Source organism: Fragaria vesca, linkage group LG7 (assembly GCF_000184155.1).
Source record: "Fragaria vesca subsp. vesca linkage group LG7, FraVesHawaii_1.0, whole genome shotgun sequence".
In the NCBI taxonomy this organism is placed as follows: domain Eukaryota; kingdom Viridiplantae; phylum Streptophyta; class Magnoliopsida; order Rosales; family Rosaceae; genus Fragaria; species Fragaria vesca.
Window position 1 is genome coordinate 1,388,654 of NC_020497.1, and position 16,286 is coordinate 1,404,939.

The 16,286-nt window shown below is 36.5% G+C and overlaps 3 protein-coding genes across 3 annotated transcripts; 2 read left to right on the top strand and 1 right to left on the bottom strand.

Annotated features, from left to right (window-relative positions):
• Positions 1–4,217: 4,217 nt before the first annotated feature.
• Positions 4,218–6,589, top strand: LOC101310649 (transcription factor bHLH122-like). Its single transcript, XM_004308165.1, has 6 exons — positions 4,218–4,991; positions 5,512–5,858; positions 5,967–6,134; positions 6,223–6,288; positions 6,379–6,447; positions 6,533–6,589. Exons 1-6 carry the CDS (start codon positions 4,409–4,411, stop codon positions 6,587–6,589), a joined length of 1,290 nt encoding a protein of 429 aa, XP_004308213.1. The 5' UTR covers positions 4,218–4,408.
• Positions 6,590–7,370: 781 nt separating this feature from the next.
• Positions 7,371–12,632, bottom strand: LOC101315178 (SURP and G-patch domain-containing protein 1-like protein-like). Its single transcript, XM_004306467.1, has 9 exons — positions 12,492–12,632; positions 10,660–11,096; positions 9,733–9,859; positions 9,411–9,517; positions 8,748–8,888; positions 8,273–8,407; positions 7,968–8,150; positions 7,702–7,880; positions 7,371–7,592 (listed from the first exon to the last, which is right to left on the bottom strand). Exons 2-9 carry the CDS (start codon positions 11,051–11,053, stop codon positions 7,566–7,568), a joined length of 1,293 nt encoding a protein of 430 aa, XP_004306515.1. The 5' UTR covers positions 11,054–11,096; positions 12,492–12,632; the 3' UTR covers positions 7,371–7,565.
• A 646-nt stretch (positions 12,633–13,278) lies between these two features.
• Positions 13,279–15,935, top strand: LOC101290694 (putative tRNA (cytidine(34)-2'-O)-methyltransferase-like). The gene is made up of 7 exons (XM_004306468.1): positions 13,279–13,486; positions 13,577–13,680; positions 13,837–13,905; positions 13,993–14,051; positions 14,416–14,476; positions 14,575–14,628; positions 15,558–15,935. The coding sequence occupies exons 1-7, from the start codon at positions 13,327–13,329 to the stop codon at positions 15,834–15,836; spliced, it is 786 nt and encodes a 261-aa protein (XP_004306516.1). The 5' UTR covers positions 13,279–13,326; the 3' UTR covers positions 15,837–15,935.
• The last annotated feature ends 351 nt before the right edge of the window (positions 15,936–16,286 follow it).

A 16,286-nucleotide genomic window follows, 5' to 3' on the forward strand; every position in this document is an offset into this window, starting at 1 on the left:
TAGCTTGATGAAATTCGAGGGGTCGAAATTGGGATGGCTGGAAAAACTGGGTTTTTGGGGAGATCAATATAGCAGTTTTTTTTTTTTTGGTTTTCAGCTTTGTGATGACGTTCGTTAATAAAGCCTGAGCGGTTCAGGTGCACCATGGTGCACTAAATCCGCTCCGCTTAAAAACCTTAAACTTTGTGTTCGTATAAGAATGGTTGACAATCCTTTTGAAGAACAAAACACCTCAAATGCAGTGTTATTGGGAAAAAACAAGTTTGAAGTCATCGATACATCTCATGGACACAAGTATATATCCATACATATATGCATATCATCTGTTTTTCACATATGATAGAAGCTATGCTTGCTATCTAGAGGATTGGCTCTCTGAGACCAGCCATCCTGAGTCTTTTGGTTGTCTTTGTCTAAGAGATCTTATAGCTTTGCCTTACTGAGATCATTTGGTGTTTAAATTCATATTGACAACACAACATGTGCAATGCCTTGGCGCTCAAACTAGTCTGGGTTGAGATATTTGCTTTCCAAATTCCAACGTGTGACCCAATGGTTGAGTGTCCAAAGGCTCCAACTAGGTTTTGTGATACACAAACCAAGATTAAGCTGGGTTTTTAGTTGATTCAATGACTTATCAGCTTCGCTGAGTCACGATCCGCTTAAGGACTGAGTAATAGGTTTTAAAACCTTTTTGCTCATTATTTTGAATCAAACCTTGTTTTGTAAAAGGTCTTTTTGTGTCATTGAGTTAGCTTGTGACAACTCTCTTTTTGTCATATCACTTTTGGATAGTGTCCAAAAATCTTTCTCAAAACACTTTGGTGGATGTGCCAACCTTTCTTTAGGTGTCTCATCTGCCTGTATATAGAGAAAACTTTGGCTTTGCTCAATGGTGTTGAAAACTGATATTTGTGTTTTCTTTGTTGAGCCTAACTTTAGCTTGCATGGATTGTGCTCCAAGTCTTCATTGTGATTATAAACTTTAGAGTTGGACGAAAATCTACCATTGTGATTATAAACTTTAGAGTTTGACGAAAATCTACCATGAGATGTGTTGGTAGTGCAATAAAACAAGAAGTAGTTGAATAAGCTAAGGAGTAGTTGTTAGAATAGAGACTTCTAACAGAGCTTTCACATGTTGCTAATAACACAAGAAATGAAGTATAACGAAAAAGCTGAAAGAAATGAAGTATAATGAAGCTGAAAGAAATGAAGCTAATAACACAAGAAATGAAGTATAATGAAGTACCATGAAATGAAGTATCCGGTCATCTAGAGATAGCACAATCTATTGCTATCCTCAGTTTAACGAAAAAGCTGAAAGAATCCTATCACACCCCCCCCCCCCCCCCCCCTCTCGTGACTATTCACCTTGAAATTATACGTGGTAGTGGTTGCCTGAGGGATTTTCAAGTTGAATCTACTATATATAGGCTTAGTTTGGTATTGTTGTGAAAAAGCTCGATTAAAAAAAATCTTGGTTTTTAAAAAAGCAACTCATAATCTGTTTTTTAAAATTGTGATTATTTAACCTTAAAATTGTTTAAATAAGTGTCTCATAAGATTTTACCAAACATAAAATCTATTTAAAATGATAACTATAAATGATTTTATGCCTCAAAACTCAATACCAAACTGGACCATGCTCTGCTATTGCAAAAACAGGTATGTAACTAAAACAAAACCCTACCTATTATAATCAACACCTCACCGGGGCTATGTACACGACAGTATAGTAAACAAGAACTGCTAAGATTTTGATGTGAACGTACATAAGGAACCTGTTATCATTTATCTAACTTGTCAATTGTAGATTAATCCAAGTTAATTACATTACATTAAACAAAATCAGTAATGTGAAAACAGTATTTATATAATTTCTTCAAACAGTCAATATCAAAGTAAGAGAGCTCAAAATTCAAAAGCATATGCAAGTGAAGAATTGGTAAACATAAAGTCTCTTTACATTCTAACAAAAAAAAAAAAAAAAACATAAAGTCTCTTTGAATTGCATGATGGTCAAGTAATGTGAAAACGAGATACTTTCAGAAGAAATGAATCCATGTTATATATGTTGAAACAAGTTTTGTGTTTTCTTTTCTCTAATTATTTGGATTAGAAGCTGAAGTTGTAAAACCTGTAAGTTTTTTTTTGGTTAAATGGTCAGTGAAGGCCTCAAGGGTTTTACCAAATCAAAGACAGTAGTAATGAGTAATGACTTTGTTGATCGAGTTGGGTTGACTAATGTGATCAAGTCAATTGATTCATAGTTGACTGGGATTCACGAGCAACACGTGGTGTATCTGTTTAATAATCCATTGCTTTCACTAACAGCAGCAAATTAGAAACCAACCAATTAACACCCATCTCTGAATTATTATTATTTTTCCACTAATTAAATCCTAAATTAGTTTCAGTGACCTCTGGTCAAACTTGTTTTGTTCATCGGACGGTTGAGAGTTAAGACCATCTCTTTCTTTGGGATTAGGGTTCACACAGCTGGGTTCTTTGACCAACACCCTTCACTTCATTTCTGCTTCTGTTAATCTTATCTGCTTGTCCCCCTTCTTCAACTGAATTAATCATTTGTCCTCCTTCTCATTTTAATTTGTCCCTCGTTCTCGTTTTAACCGTTTAGTTATTAAGTATATATGAGTAGATTATTTATATAAATTTTCAGTCAAATTAATCATCATCTAATTCATGATCGATCATGTTAATGACATAGTAATAACTAGCTAACTACTTCTTTATAGTATTAGTAAATCAACCAACACAGTGGTGCATAAATTGTATCTATTATCAAACAAGTGGGATTTATAGCTAGGTGGTGTTACTTACGAGGGAGGATAAAGGTATGTTACAAACTTACAATTGATTGGAACTCTTTTCGAGCTACGTCAAGAGCTAAACCCTAAACTCTACATTAATTCTAACTTGTAACTTAGTAATGCACCTTTTTATTCATTCGATTACAACCGGGAATATTAATATACATAGCATATATGTTCTTTTGATTCGTATTCCCCTATCCGAAACTCGCTTTTACAAGTGAATTTTCATCAGCAGCCATATATGCATGCATGCCACTAGCTTCTTCTGGCACCCAAAAGTGCATGCATCAAAGGAATTAGTCTGTTAATCATGGCTGTTGTTTTCGATCGTTAGTGTTTATAAGCAATAAGAGAGAAAATATATGCATGTAGCTATCAGTGTCCCTTCCCATGAACCAAAGACCAAACACCAAAACCAGATTCTGGTTTTATGTTTTGAAGCCGCATTTAGTTTTAGTTTTAGTTTAGATTTACTCTCCAATCCAATCCAATCCAATCATAAGGAAGGAGCTTTAGTTTAGAGGAGAGAGTAGACTAGTCTCTTGTCCAGACTCAAGAGTCGCTTGGTCCATAAGCAAAGCACCCTATACCATTATCTCTTCTCACAATTAAAGTTGTTTTCATTTCATATATTAATAAACATTACATCTCTATATTTATCCCATCAAAAAGATAGATAAACAAGAAAAAGAAAAAAAAACAAATGACATAATAATTAATTAAACAAGGGCGGGGATCGAAGAACAAAAACATCTTCTTGTTTCTTCCGCAGCAAACAAAAATCCCAGTTCCTGGGTTAGCTTTGGTCAGCTCTAGTGCTGACGTGCCGTGGATGCCATCACAGGCTAATGGCATTTAGGGTAAGAAAGTCAGAAATGAGGGGCAGTCATGGATAAAACTAGTACATATACCACACTACCCGCATCTCTCACTGCATTATTACTATTTTGCTGCTACTGATCCAAAGCTTTTCTATTGCAAAGGAGAGACTGTTGGGTGCTGACTCAGATTCAGACCCAGAAGTAAGAAAGTTAGAGGTACTTGAATTATTAGTGCAGCCCAGTCCTGTTTGCTCAAATGTGTTCCCCTTTTTTGCTATTCTTGTCCAATTCATGTTAGTTTCTCAAAGTGGAATCTTTTGTCTTGAAGCTTGTTTTGATTGCATAGATAGAGGACCAAACCTCCATAAAGATTCTGACTTTCTCCTGAACTGTATGTTCCACCAGACCTCATCTTATTTTGCTCTCTGCACTGCAACTCTGTCTCTGTTCCCATCTACACAGTTGAACTCTGGTATGCAATGTCAAATTTTCAAGTTTGAAGCCTTTTCATTTGGATTATTCTTGCTCATTACTTGATTTGTTATGTAGATTTTAGCTCAAACAGGAACTAGATCTTATCTGGGTGTTTCTCCAAATCAAGTTTGGAGATCTAGTTCTCATTTCTCAAGCGGATGAAGTTGAAACCTACCACTCAATTATTATATTGTCTTTGAGTTTTCGAGAGGCTCGGCATACTTGGCTCAAAAGAAAGAGAACAAGAAGTTGTGCGTTCTGTTCTCAATCTGCAATATGAGTAGCCTTTTATACAGTCCACAGTTCAAATCTTCAGAGGCAGAGTTGAGGAAGAGCCACACTGAATTCTTGGATTCATCAAATGGTTTCCAGCAACAACAGTCACAGCAGCAGCAGAGCTCTGGCCTAATGCGGTATCGGTCTGCTCCGAGCTCAGTCTTACTGGACCTTGTGGACAACAATGGTGGTGCTGGATGTGAGGATTTTCGAGATTTTCGATATCCTCGACCTTCCAGCCCCGAAGTGGAAACCGTCTTGGCAAGGTTCATTTCCTCATGTAATGCACCTGATGGTGACAATGGTTCCAATCATAGTGCGCATAATTTGTTCCAAGAAAGGCCTGTGAAGCAAGAAGCAGGGGACTCTGTTTCGAAACAGAATGGTTACTCAAATTCTCCTCAGATGATGTACCAGACTCAACAAGTTCATCCTTTGGATAATGCCTCCTCCTTTGGTGCGTTCAAATCTACCGGCTTGGAGAACTCGATGCAATCAAAAATGGGTGCTGCAAATCGCTCCAATCTTGTTAGGCAAAGTAGCTCTCCAGCTGGATTCTTCCCCAACTTAAACGTTGACAATGGTATGAACTTTTTGTTGCTTATTTCTTTGTTGCTCTTGCTCACATGACCTTCAACTTTTACAGCTTTTAAAATGCTGAGAAACTTGTGATCTATGTTGCTTTGTGTAAACTTGGCTACAAATTCATATACACTTTGACTAAATCTAACAATGTTTCCTCAAAAACATCTCTGAAACCAGCTTTTCTTAGCTGGAAAGTGAATTCGATCTCTATCACATGAGTTCTGTTTTTGTTTGTTTTTTTCAATCTTATATTCCCTTTTCGATGCGTCTCTTTATCTATTGCTTATATCCCTTCCAATATTTCCCACTTTCAATTCCTCTTTTCGTTTTCGTCTAATTGCTCATCTAGTCACCAAAAGATAATGCTGAGCAAATGTGAGGAAAACAGTAGGGTTAAGATGGGGCATTACAAGGTTCAATTTGGATGGTTATTGTCACTGAAATATATCTTGGAACTTTGTTCTTTTCTTTTTTTTTTTTTTTTTTGCTAAATAACAATCCTATTCAATGACCAACAGGCTTCAATCTGATGAAAGATGCTTCAAGTTTTGGAGTAAGCAATGGTACAAATGGAGAAGCTAGTCCATCAACTTCTAGGTTGAGTACCCAATTCAGTTTCTCCTCTGCATCACCTCCATACTCAACAGAGTCCAGACGTTTGCCTCGAATTGCTGAAATTGGGAATGGAAACATAGGAGAGGGTAGTGAACCAGATCAAAGCTTAGGGAATGCCGCTAATGGTGGCAGTTCACATTACATACCTGACTATATAGATAATACTTGGGACAATGTTGCATTTCATGATCTCAAAAGAGGCAGAGATAATGATGGGAACAAGTTTTCTACGACTGCAATGGACACTCAGGTAGCTTTTGAACTTTTTCTTCACTTCCTATGATCTTACTACTTGTAGAGTGGTAATTCTGCTTGCTTGTCCTGTTGTTCACTTTAGTTATTTCATCTCTTTCAACAGATCGTGGATTTCGGACACCGCAGTCATGGTCTTACTCATCATTTGAGCTTGCCTAAACATTTTGAGATGCCTGGTATGGAGAAGCTTTTACATTTTCAAGATTCCGTTCCATGTAAAATTCGTGCGAAAAGAGGCTTCGCAACTCACCCAAGAAGCATTGCAGAGAGGGTAAGTTTCTTTGATCACATTACTTCCATCAGCATTGTATTACCGAAACTGTTTGTATCAATTTTTGACCACCAAGATCATATTGCAGATGAGAAGAACTCGGATCAGTGAAAGAATGAGGAAGCTGCAGGATCTTTTCCCAAACATGGACAAGGTAGTAAAGAATTTTCTACATTAATCAAAACTATAGTGTGCATGTTTTCTTGAATTTAGCTTTACATATTGAATGTTGAATCCCTGGCAGCAAACGAACACGGCAGAAATGTTGGAGTTGGCAGTTGAGTACATTAAAGACCTGCAGAAAGAGGTGAAGGTAATAATGGATTTGAATACAATCCACATGAAAGCCGACCACCTATATATCTTTCCTCTAAAAATGTCTTTAATTTTTGGTGCAGACGCTCAAGGATACAAAGGCCAAGTGCAGTTGTTCAAGTAAACATAAACACAATTGATTCAAATCCTTCTCCCCTGATTTCTTCATGTAAAGCTAGCAATAGGAAAATGGCAAAGGAAGAGAAGCAACTTCGTTTTGTTTTGTAAACTCCTTTGCTATTTGAATGACAACATAATATATAGGAGAGCTGTAGCATATGTTAGTGTGGTTGTGGAAATTTCAATCTATTTTGAGTTGGCTTGATTGCATCAAAATACTCGCACATTTATTTACTAGAGCTTAGCAATTTGGACTTCTTTTTTTTTAAAAAATAAAAAAAAATTTATTTCAGGTTCCGCAGTAAGCCTTCAATTAGGTAACCTAAACACTGTAGTTTGAGGTGGTGATAACATCAAAGATGAATGAGATGGGGGAGGAAAATCTGTTAGCTTCGTCAAGTTCTATCCCCTACATGGAACTCAGAAAGCAACATGTCTGTCAATTTGGCCATTTCTAGGCAGCTCAATCGGACGGCTCAACAGTTCGGTGATCAAGTTCAAGTGAGGACTCATGTTATCTGATCTCCGAGGCATTTCAAATGTAAATCACTAGGACTATGAGGCCTGATCTACAGACTAATATACCGTTTAGACAACCATAAACGCCACAGAACGTATCGTGGAAGAAGGGCCATAGGCACTTTTCATGTTTACGACACAGCATTGGAGCAATCCACTTTTCATGTCCCTCGGTTATAGTGTGATAAAACCATCGGAGCAACCCATATAGTGCAAGACTATCACACAAGTTCCACAACTCCAATTCGTAGTTCTAAAGACATGTATTCACATAAAGAATAATAAAACAATTAAAAAAAAAATTGATCCGACTTTCTTTTGATATAATCTGAATTTCACAAAACTTGCGACTTCAAATACAAATTTGTTCCAACACTAATTACCAATCCAATTTCCTTTTACTCCATAACCCATAAGTTCAACTCCAATTACTTAAACCATCAGAAATATATATGGCTTGGACAGTGTATTCAGCATTCAATAATATGCTTTACGCGGATTGTTCTGCAACCCAAAATACCATGTCAGAAGGTCATAGATGAAACAAAAAATTATAAAAATAAAAATCAAATTGAGAAAGGAGAGAATGAGAAGAGAAGGAAAATAGTAGTACCAGAGGATTAGGTCTGTGACGGTAACCGAGCATCATACGCTTCTTATACTGTTCATATATATCATCTTCAGGAGTCACCTCTCCAGGTTGTTGAGCACCAACCCCCAAATTGTCCTTCTTGACATTACCTGCCATTATGGGATCTGAGATTCCTCTTCTGGAGCTTCCCAGACCCTCACCTGAAGTCCACATTCATCCATTACGCTTCTTATCAAATGACATTAGAGCATAATAAAAATACTAGAAACCAATGCAATGTGATTTACCTTCTTTCCAACCCATTTTAGACAAGAGTTTATGACCCACGTTATCAGCCTGTATTTTGGCCCGATCTGCAGCTTCCTTGGCAGCTTTCTGCGCAGCTGCATCATTACAAGCAGCCATGAACTTCTCCAGCTCTTCTTGTGGGATGTAATCACCCATGTGGTGACCTTTTTTAAGCGAAGACACTGCCAAAAATTGAAGATTCAAAAAAATTATTACAAGGGAAATCAACATCAAGGACCAGAAATAGAACATGTTTCTATTAACAATAGGCAATCTTCTGGCTCAATCACTAGCACATACGAACCTTGAAGAGATGCAGGTGGGGGCATTTCATCTTTTGAATATTTAGGTTGTCTCCTCCTCTCTTCTTGTGCTGCCTTTTTCACGTAGAATTCCATCATGGCAATAGGATCTGCACCTGTTGGCGCACTAGACTCACCTATAAGTGGAAATATAAATCAAAAATTCAAGAAAATCAAGGGGAAAAAATAAAAAGAACAACAAAAGCATAACGTTTACTCGATTGAAAGCCTCTCAACATCAAGATAAATGGAGGCATGGAGCTACCAACACAAATGAATAGAGTTACAGACTACTTTTAAAGCCTATCAAGCAATAAAAGGCAAGCCTCGCAAGAAACATGAAACACAGAGGCATATATTGAGGTTTATTGAAAGACATCACAATATCCCCCCCATGGAGTCGACTCTAATGCATAGCTGAAGCAAGTCTCCAGCAAAGAATCTGACTAAAGCAACAGAAATTGTTACACCACACACCTGTCCTTCCCAAAGAAGTCCCATATGTTGGATCCTCGGTGGCTTCATACAATGCAGAGGCAGGAGTTTGGTAACTAGGATGCTTCACAGTAGACCTTTGGGAACCGCTTGTGGATTTAGAAGCTGACATGCTTGAACCTCCTACAAAATGACACCCCACAACCTCAGTCTCGCAAACAGAGTAATTCTCAGGAAAAGATGACAATGACAATCTCTGTTATTGTTAATGTAACAAGCCTTTTATTACAGTTTTATACATCATGTATCACAAAATTACATATAAAAGCACAAAAGGGGCCTCAAAGGGTGACCACCACCACACCAAGAAACTGAATCCTAGCAAGGTCATGCAAATAAAAAGGAATAGGAAAAAAAAAAGAAGGAAGTTTCACAAAACATATAAAACTTGAACTTTTGGTTCATCACCATGTTTTGTAGTTACAACTTGAGACTTCTGTTCAGCAATTCACAAGAAATGTGAAAGATAACCTCTCGACCAAGCAAGACATAGAACAGAAATGAGTAGTTGTATTTTATATCTCTTTCAAATGCACAAATACTTTGGAACACCAAATTGTAATGCTTCAACCTACTTAACAGAAGCATACATATTTTAATGAACATTGTTTAATATATGTAAACAAGAGAATATGTTTGAAATACCATTATGTGATGATTCAAGCTCCCTGCTCTGTTTAAGGGCTTTCTCTTCATTGGCAAGCCGATATTCATAATATTTGTAATCAGCACAGCTCTCATCAAATAAAAATCTGCAAACGAATCAGAATGACAGTGCAAAGTGCTTAAAAACCAGCATTAAGTAATGATGAAAACAGAACCAGGAAATAAGGAAACTAAGAAAAGTAATAACAAAAGTTACTAGTTACTACTACAAACTCCAAAGGAACCTGGTCTATAAATGCCAACTGACATTTAAGACAGCAAAAGACATGACTAACAAGTCAAAACTTCATAGACTACTTACTTGAAGGGATTATCTCCTGGATTTTTTTGTCGCGTAATATGCTCAAACTGCCTTCCATGTTTAGCCACAAAACTTGCTAGTTTGTCAGCAACAATCTTCACTGTAGAATCACTTGGGGAAGGTGGTGCTGCATATCACTCATAAACTGATTAATACCGAGAGCATGAACTAGGAATGCAAATTACTCTTGTAGCAGGCGTGCCACATATGCCAAATCTTTCATTGAACATCTCTTTCCACCAATGTTGATAGGAACTTAAGGAATAAGCTGCATTCATGAGACAAGAAATATTCAAGAATGTTTTGTCCTCTTCAGCCAGACTACTTCATCAGTAGAGAAGACAACTACTGAGGCGATTTTCTCAACAACAGCATCCTAACGTAAGGGGCCAGTTTCAGGTTACTTTTTCTGTTACTATTTTGGCCAAAGATCGGAAATAACACCTAGACAACTAAGTAACTAAGAAACAAAAAAGGCTGGCAACTACAGCTCCAGAAACCACATGAGAAACTCTATCTGGATATGTAAATTTCATTGAACTAAGAACTTGACTTATACTGCAACTTGCCTTACATATGCACGAAACATAAATCAAAAATCTTTTCCCGGGATGTGTAGAAAATTGATTGAGGAACAGCATCCAAAAAATTACATCAAATAAAACATTTTAGATATTAAATGCAAAATAGAGCAAAATTTTACAAGAATGTAAAAGTTTAAAATAATAAATAAAAGATAAAATGAGAAGATGAAGAATCGAACGATAAACCGAGACAACTTGAAGAGTTAGAACGGCAAGAGTGGACATAGATTCCCATATCAACATCATCATATTTTATTAAAGAAAAGTTAAATAATGCAAGCATAATGTTAATGCAGAATAATTTACTTGACCAGAAGAGGATAAGCAAAAAAGTGGTAATTACCAACATCCACTTGACCAGATGATTGCTCTGCCGCATCTGGCTCACCCAACTTTTGACGTTTAGTTGGTGCATCACCAGAAACATTTACAACATCTGCTCCATCTTCATCCTCATCTGCTCCTAACTTAACAGCAGAGGCCACAATCTTTGACTTTTGTTTCAAGCTGAAAGCAAGTTTGCCACCTGAAGCAGCATGTCTGGTCTTGCGTGTATCATTAGCCTTCGATTCAGTACTGGTTTTACCAATGGTAAGGTTCCCTGAAACAGCTTTACCAAGCTTTGAATCCTCTACTGCAGCACCCCTCCCATTTTCCTTTTCTTGTTGAAGTTGTTTGAACCTTTCCAGGAATGAACCATCATTAACAAAGAGGCTAGGAGTCACTCCTTTGTCCATTTGCAAAGAGACAAGTTTGCTTTACGCTGTTTATAGGAAGCCACTGTTTGACAAGCAGCTTTCAAGCTATTTAGACATTGAAGTAATGCTTATATCTAATCTCTGTAAATGTTTGATTTTCAATATGCAGGATGATTGAGATGTTTCTACTTTTGAAAAGAAAAACTTATCATCTAAAGATAAAACGAGAAAAAATCCCACATATTTGTGAAATTCTGTGGATGTCCCTTGTTTTCAAATAACAATTTAGTTCTACAACAGTGAATATTCCCATAAGATTTAGTTAAAAAGCTTTCCCATAGTTATAAAGATATGTATTACTGGATATACATAATAAAACTAATGTATATACTCAGTATGGTCATGCCAAAACTCCCAACATCATAAAATACTGGTATTTTTGATACATAAGAGGAGGTGGGACTCCAATGACACCATTCAAGACTAAATTTGAACTGCTTTAATTAGATTAGTTGAAGATATCACGATATTCAGATGACATTTTTCTTTATCAGTTATAATCACATAAGAAATTCAAAAGAAATATTATAAAATCCTATCTCAGAAAACCTAGAAAGGGTGCAATTTGTAGTACCATGATAAAATCTTCCATACGACATGTATACCGTGAAACTTAAGCTATCTCTCTTATAGTTCACTAGGCAGGTTTTCAAAACAAATGCATGCCTTTTTAAATGCCACAATAATACAAACCAATCACCAGACAAAATTGGTAGGAGTGGTTAATGAACATTGCTTGACTAAAACTATATAATGCTTGAGCCTAACAACGAACAACAAACTGTTCGGGTTATTGTAAAGCATTTTATAATGGTAAATTAGTACGGCTATAACATGAGAACATTGATTAATGTTCTTGTTCTTACCAGGATTTTCTTGTCTAATAGTAATGTATAAGTGATTTGTTTAAGTGTATAGACAAAGTAACATCAATTTAAAACTTTTAGTATAAGAAACAGGTGATTATCACTTGTAAGATTGGCGAATCATAAAAAAAAAAACAGAAACACAATTAGTCATTCAATTTTTGACACAATCCCTAACATAAACTTCCAGCCTTATCAAAATACAATCTAATTCAGCTATATTTATTTCTCTTTTCATCGAAAACGAGAAAAACTAAATTCCAGATTACAGGAAAATAATCATCATCAATCCCCCTAGAAATAAATTTTGCTAGACAATCATCAGAAAAGCAAACAAGTACATATACCTAAATGCAAAGAGACACGGAAATTGAAACAGTCAAACACAAACCGAATACCCCAATCGAATCTAACAATTCAAAATCAATTCAGATATATCCAAAACACGAAGCTCAGATCCTAATTTGACCACCAAATCACATCATCCAAAGGACGAAATCACGAAAATAAAGAATCGCGAAAGTCGAAACGCAGAGAGAGTGGAAACTAACCAGAAAGTAAAGCTGTGATTCTTTCTCTGAAAAATCGAAGGAAGACGTTTGGCCCTAATTAGGGATTGCAAGCCGATACCGACTCTGTCTCTGAGTTTAGAGGACGAGAAACCGAAGACCCCGCTTGGCTCTTTTACACGCAAATTTTACACATATAATTCTCTCCCTTTGTTTTTTCTTTTTCTTTTTTATCTGTAAATTTATTTATAATTTATTTTGGTCAAAATTTCAGTTGACCTGTATCTCTACAAGAGATTTAAAATTAATATCATTTCAGTCCTTATATTTTTAATTTAAAAAATTTATTCCTTATAATTTTTAATTTTCATAAATCGTACTCAATTATTAAAATTTCATCTAATTTAGACATTAAAAAATAATGTCAATCTTATGATTAAAAATTTAAATAATTAAAGATCGACGACTCTGATTTTGAAAATGTAATGAAAGATATCAAGACTTGCTTAACAATGTTGCAACGTGCTCGTTTTGTTCGTGTGTGTATAGAGAGTCGAATAGTTTAGCTTACATAGTAACTAAATTAGTTGTTAGTTCAGGCTTTTCAGGTCGTTGGGTTGGTTCTCTTCCTGAGGGTATGTGACTTCTTCAGCCACAATGTGTAGTTCTTGACTTATCGTCCCTTAAAAACAAAAAAAACAAAAAAAAATAGATCATAAGATTAGGAAAGGATAAGATAGTCTTTTTATTTTCAATTAAGACATGACATTTGGCCCCGAATCATTTTCCCAGAAGTGTGCGTGGTGAGAAGCAAAGAGGAGGAAGGAGGATTTGTAAATGAGAGAGGCGGGGAGATAACAAGTAAGTAGGCAAAGAAATGGACACCAGCTGCCTTAAAACCCTAAGCCCTTTCTCTCCTAATCCATTTCGCTCCAAGGCACGACCTCCTCTCTTTGCTGCTCTATACTTGTCTCATCTCAACCGCAAATTCCGCCTCTCTCTTTCCTCCACTCGCTTCTCTCCCCTCTGCTCACTCTGTACTCACTCTCTCTCTCTAGTTCTCTTATATATCTCTCTATCTCTATATGTCTGAGTGTTCAATAATGAAGTGAATGAAATGGTTGCAGCTGACGACAGGGGCAAAGAGTGTTCTTTGGCTCATGGGTCAGGGGTGGCACTCAACCAAGTCTCACGAACTAACATTCTTCAAGTCGTTCTCGTATCTCCTCAGGTATACAACAAGTTTAATCTACTTCATAGTATCTCAACCACTTGCATTTTATTATTGTCTCTTCTTTGGCTTTCGAGCTATACAAGTTAACATTGCTCAACTTGGTAAATTGGGTATATTTTCCATTGGGTCGTGAATCCCTCAATTTCTTGGCAGATTCCTGGAAATACAGGTTGCATTGCCAGAACATGTGCAGCATCAGCAGTTGGCCTTCATCTGGTTGGGGTAGGCATTTCTCATTTTAGATAATTCATTTATTGAGCAAGAATATGAATGTTTATCCTCGACTAACATGTTTTTGTTCTTCATTAGCCGATGGGCTTTCAGATTGATGATGCAAAATTAAAGCGTGCTGGATTGGACTATTGGCCGTATCCTTTAATTTGTAATTCACTTTAGGATCTCTTGTGTTGCCAGTACATTTATGAGTACTTGTTGAAAAATGGAGTTTCAGATTGTGAAATTAGCTATGCAAAGACATCCACATTGCCTTTGAGATTCAAGATATGAATTTTTTATTACAAGACTGTAAAGTTTCATGCCATTTTCTCCCAAAATAGGGTTCAAGGCAGGAAATGATGCTTTTGCTTGAATGTTTGTGTCTTAACAATACTGAAATGATTTTGGCTAGTATGTGTTTGTGTCTTGACAATACTGTAATGATCTTAGCTTGTCAGTTAACTAAATTCACAGAAAATGTTTTTCCTGTTTTCAATAGTTAACTTCCGACATTAGATATGTGGTTGTTAAAGTTCACAGCTCATGGGCAGAGTTTCAAGACTATTTCAGGCAACAGGTTTGTCTTATTTCCAAAATGAAAGAAGAGATTTGGAGGTAAAAACATGGGTTTTGACTTTATTTTTTTTTTCTTACTCTTCTCTTTTATGACTACAGGATGGTGAAAAGCGGTTGCTTGCATTTACAAAGAGAGGAACAAAATTTCATTCAGTAAGTTCCTGAAGTTTTATCTCTCCATCAGATTTTGCAGTATTGAGATCTGCAGTGATACCCTTTGTCTGCTTCCATTTGTTTGTTTTATTTTAGTTTTTGTTTTACAATTCGAGGTTTTCAGTATACCTTTGAAATGTCTTGATCTTCATAGTTTGGCTTCCTTGGGTAGACATATTTGTCTGGACCAAACCATACGTCAACATAGGAACTTTATTTTTCTGTTTATCTTTTCTTTGTGGCATTGAGCTGTGAATCTAATGTCATAAAATCTTCCCATTAGTACTTTAGCTAAACAGATATTGTTCTTTTGCGTTTTATATCCAACTATTCTTTCATTAGACGTTAAAGAAGGAGAGTTAACTTATAAACCAGAGATGCAGCGTATGCTCATGAGCATTTTGGCTGGTTGATCTTAATAATTGGTTCATGCCCCTGCCACATAGAAAGATATGCGAGGCTTCACAATGCTTGGTAGTCATTCATGGAGACATTCCTATAACTGTCATGAGAGCATGAAAGTGATAAGCAGTCACTTTGGTGATATACGTGCTTTAGAAACAAATTTCTGAATATTCTTTTTTGAGTGTTTTCATATGCGCCGACTTACTATTCACTTGCATTTTCAAACGATATTATTTATCTGATAGAGAGATTATGAATTACAGTGTATGAACTGTAGGCTGCAAATGTTCAAACTGATGCTTCATTTTGACAATAATTCTTCAACTATCATGAAGGCTTAGTCTTTTCTTTTATCTATTCTATTACAGGACTACTATAGAGCCTCTCATACTGTAGTGGTTGTGTTTGAGCCCCCTTAGCATACAGAACTGTTTTTACCCTCCCACACTGAACTGACTGAAGTGTGAAATTATATTAGAGGCTATTCAGGATATGAAATTGACCAAACAATGTTCTATTTTCAGGATTTCTCTTACAGAAGGGGTGATTTTCTCATATTTGGGTCAGAAACGAGCGGCCTACCACCTGAAGCCCTCCAAGATTGCAAGAGTGGAACATTTGGCGGTGGAACACTTAGGATTCCAATGGTTGAAACATATGTAAGATGTCTCAATCTCTCTGTAAGTGTTGGCATTGCTCTGTATGAAGCTTCGAGACAGCTAAATTACGAGCAACTTCAACTTCCGCCTGAAAATTGTATAGATAGTCAAAAATCAATCGTAACAGAGGATATTTTTGCTTAGTGCAAATTGTAATGGAAGTTGACGTTTTACTAGCAACTAGAACTTGAGAAACAGGTATTAGGTTTTACATATGTAGACCACCTCTATGCAATGGTAGATAAATTGACTCCATACGGTAGAGACTAGACTGGCTTGGATTCAAGTTACTCTAGGACTGCATGAGGCTGGTCTATTGCTGTAGGGAGCTTGTCGACCATTGATGTACTAATAGGTTAATACAGCGTAGACTTTCCCCAGAGTGAAGCTGTCAGGATGGAGCACTAGATTATGTCTGGGGTAATCCACAGCCTAACAAAGAACTTGTCCAAAATTCAAACCCATACCTGGGCAAAGAAATCCAAAGCAGGACCTAAGAGGGTCAGTCTTATACATTCATCACTTGGATCATGCCAGCTTTAGAACTCATCACCCACATGTAGGGATTCAACTCATTGTTTAAATTAGAATTAG

Coding starts and splice junctions, on each gene's coding strand:
- LOC101315178 (XM_004306467.1), bottom strand. CDS start 11,053: ATGGACAAAGGAGTGACTCCTAGCCTCTTTGTTAATGATGGTTCATTC. Junction 9,518..9,732: donor CCAGGAGATAATCCCTTCAA/GTAAGTAGTCTA, acceptor ATTCGTTTGCAG/ATTTTTATTTGATGAGAGCT. Junction 7,881..7,967: donor TAAAATGGGTTGGAAAGAAG/GTAAATCACATT, acceptor TGTGGACTTCAG/GTGAGGGTCTGGGAAGCTCC.
- LOC101290694 (XM_004306468.1), top strand. CDS start 13,327: ATGGACACCAGCTGCCTTAAAACCCTAAGCCCTTTCTCTCCTAATCCA. Junction 13,487..13,576: donor CTCTCCCCTCTGCTCACTCT/GTACTCACTCTC, acceptor AAATGGTTGCAG/CTGACGACAGGGGCAAAGAG. Junction 13,906..13,992: donor TTGGCCTTCATCTGGTTGGG/GTAGGCATTTCT, acceptor GTTCTTCATTAG/CCGATGGGCTTTCAGATTGA.
- LOC101310649 (XM_004308165.1), top strand. CDS start 4,409: ATGAGTAGCCTTTTATACAGTCCACAGTTCAAATCTTCAGAGGCAGAG. Junction 5,859..5,966: donor CGACTGCAATGGACACTCAG/GTAGCTTTTGAA, acceptor CTCTTTCAACAG/ATCGTGGATTTCGGACACCG. Junction 6,448..6,532: donor ACCTGCAGAAAGAGGTGAAG/GTAATAATGGAT, acceptor TTTTTGGTGCAG/ACGCTCAAGGATACAAAGGC.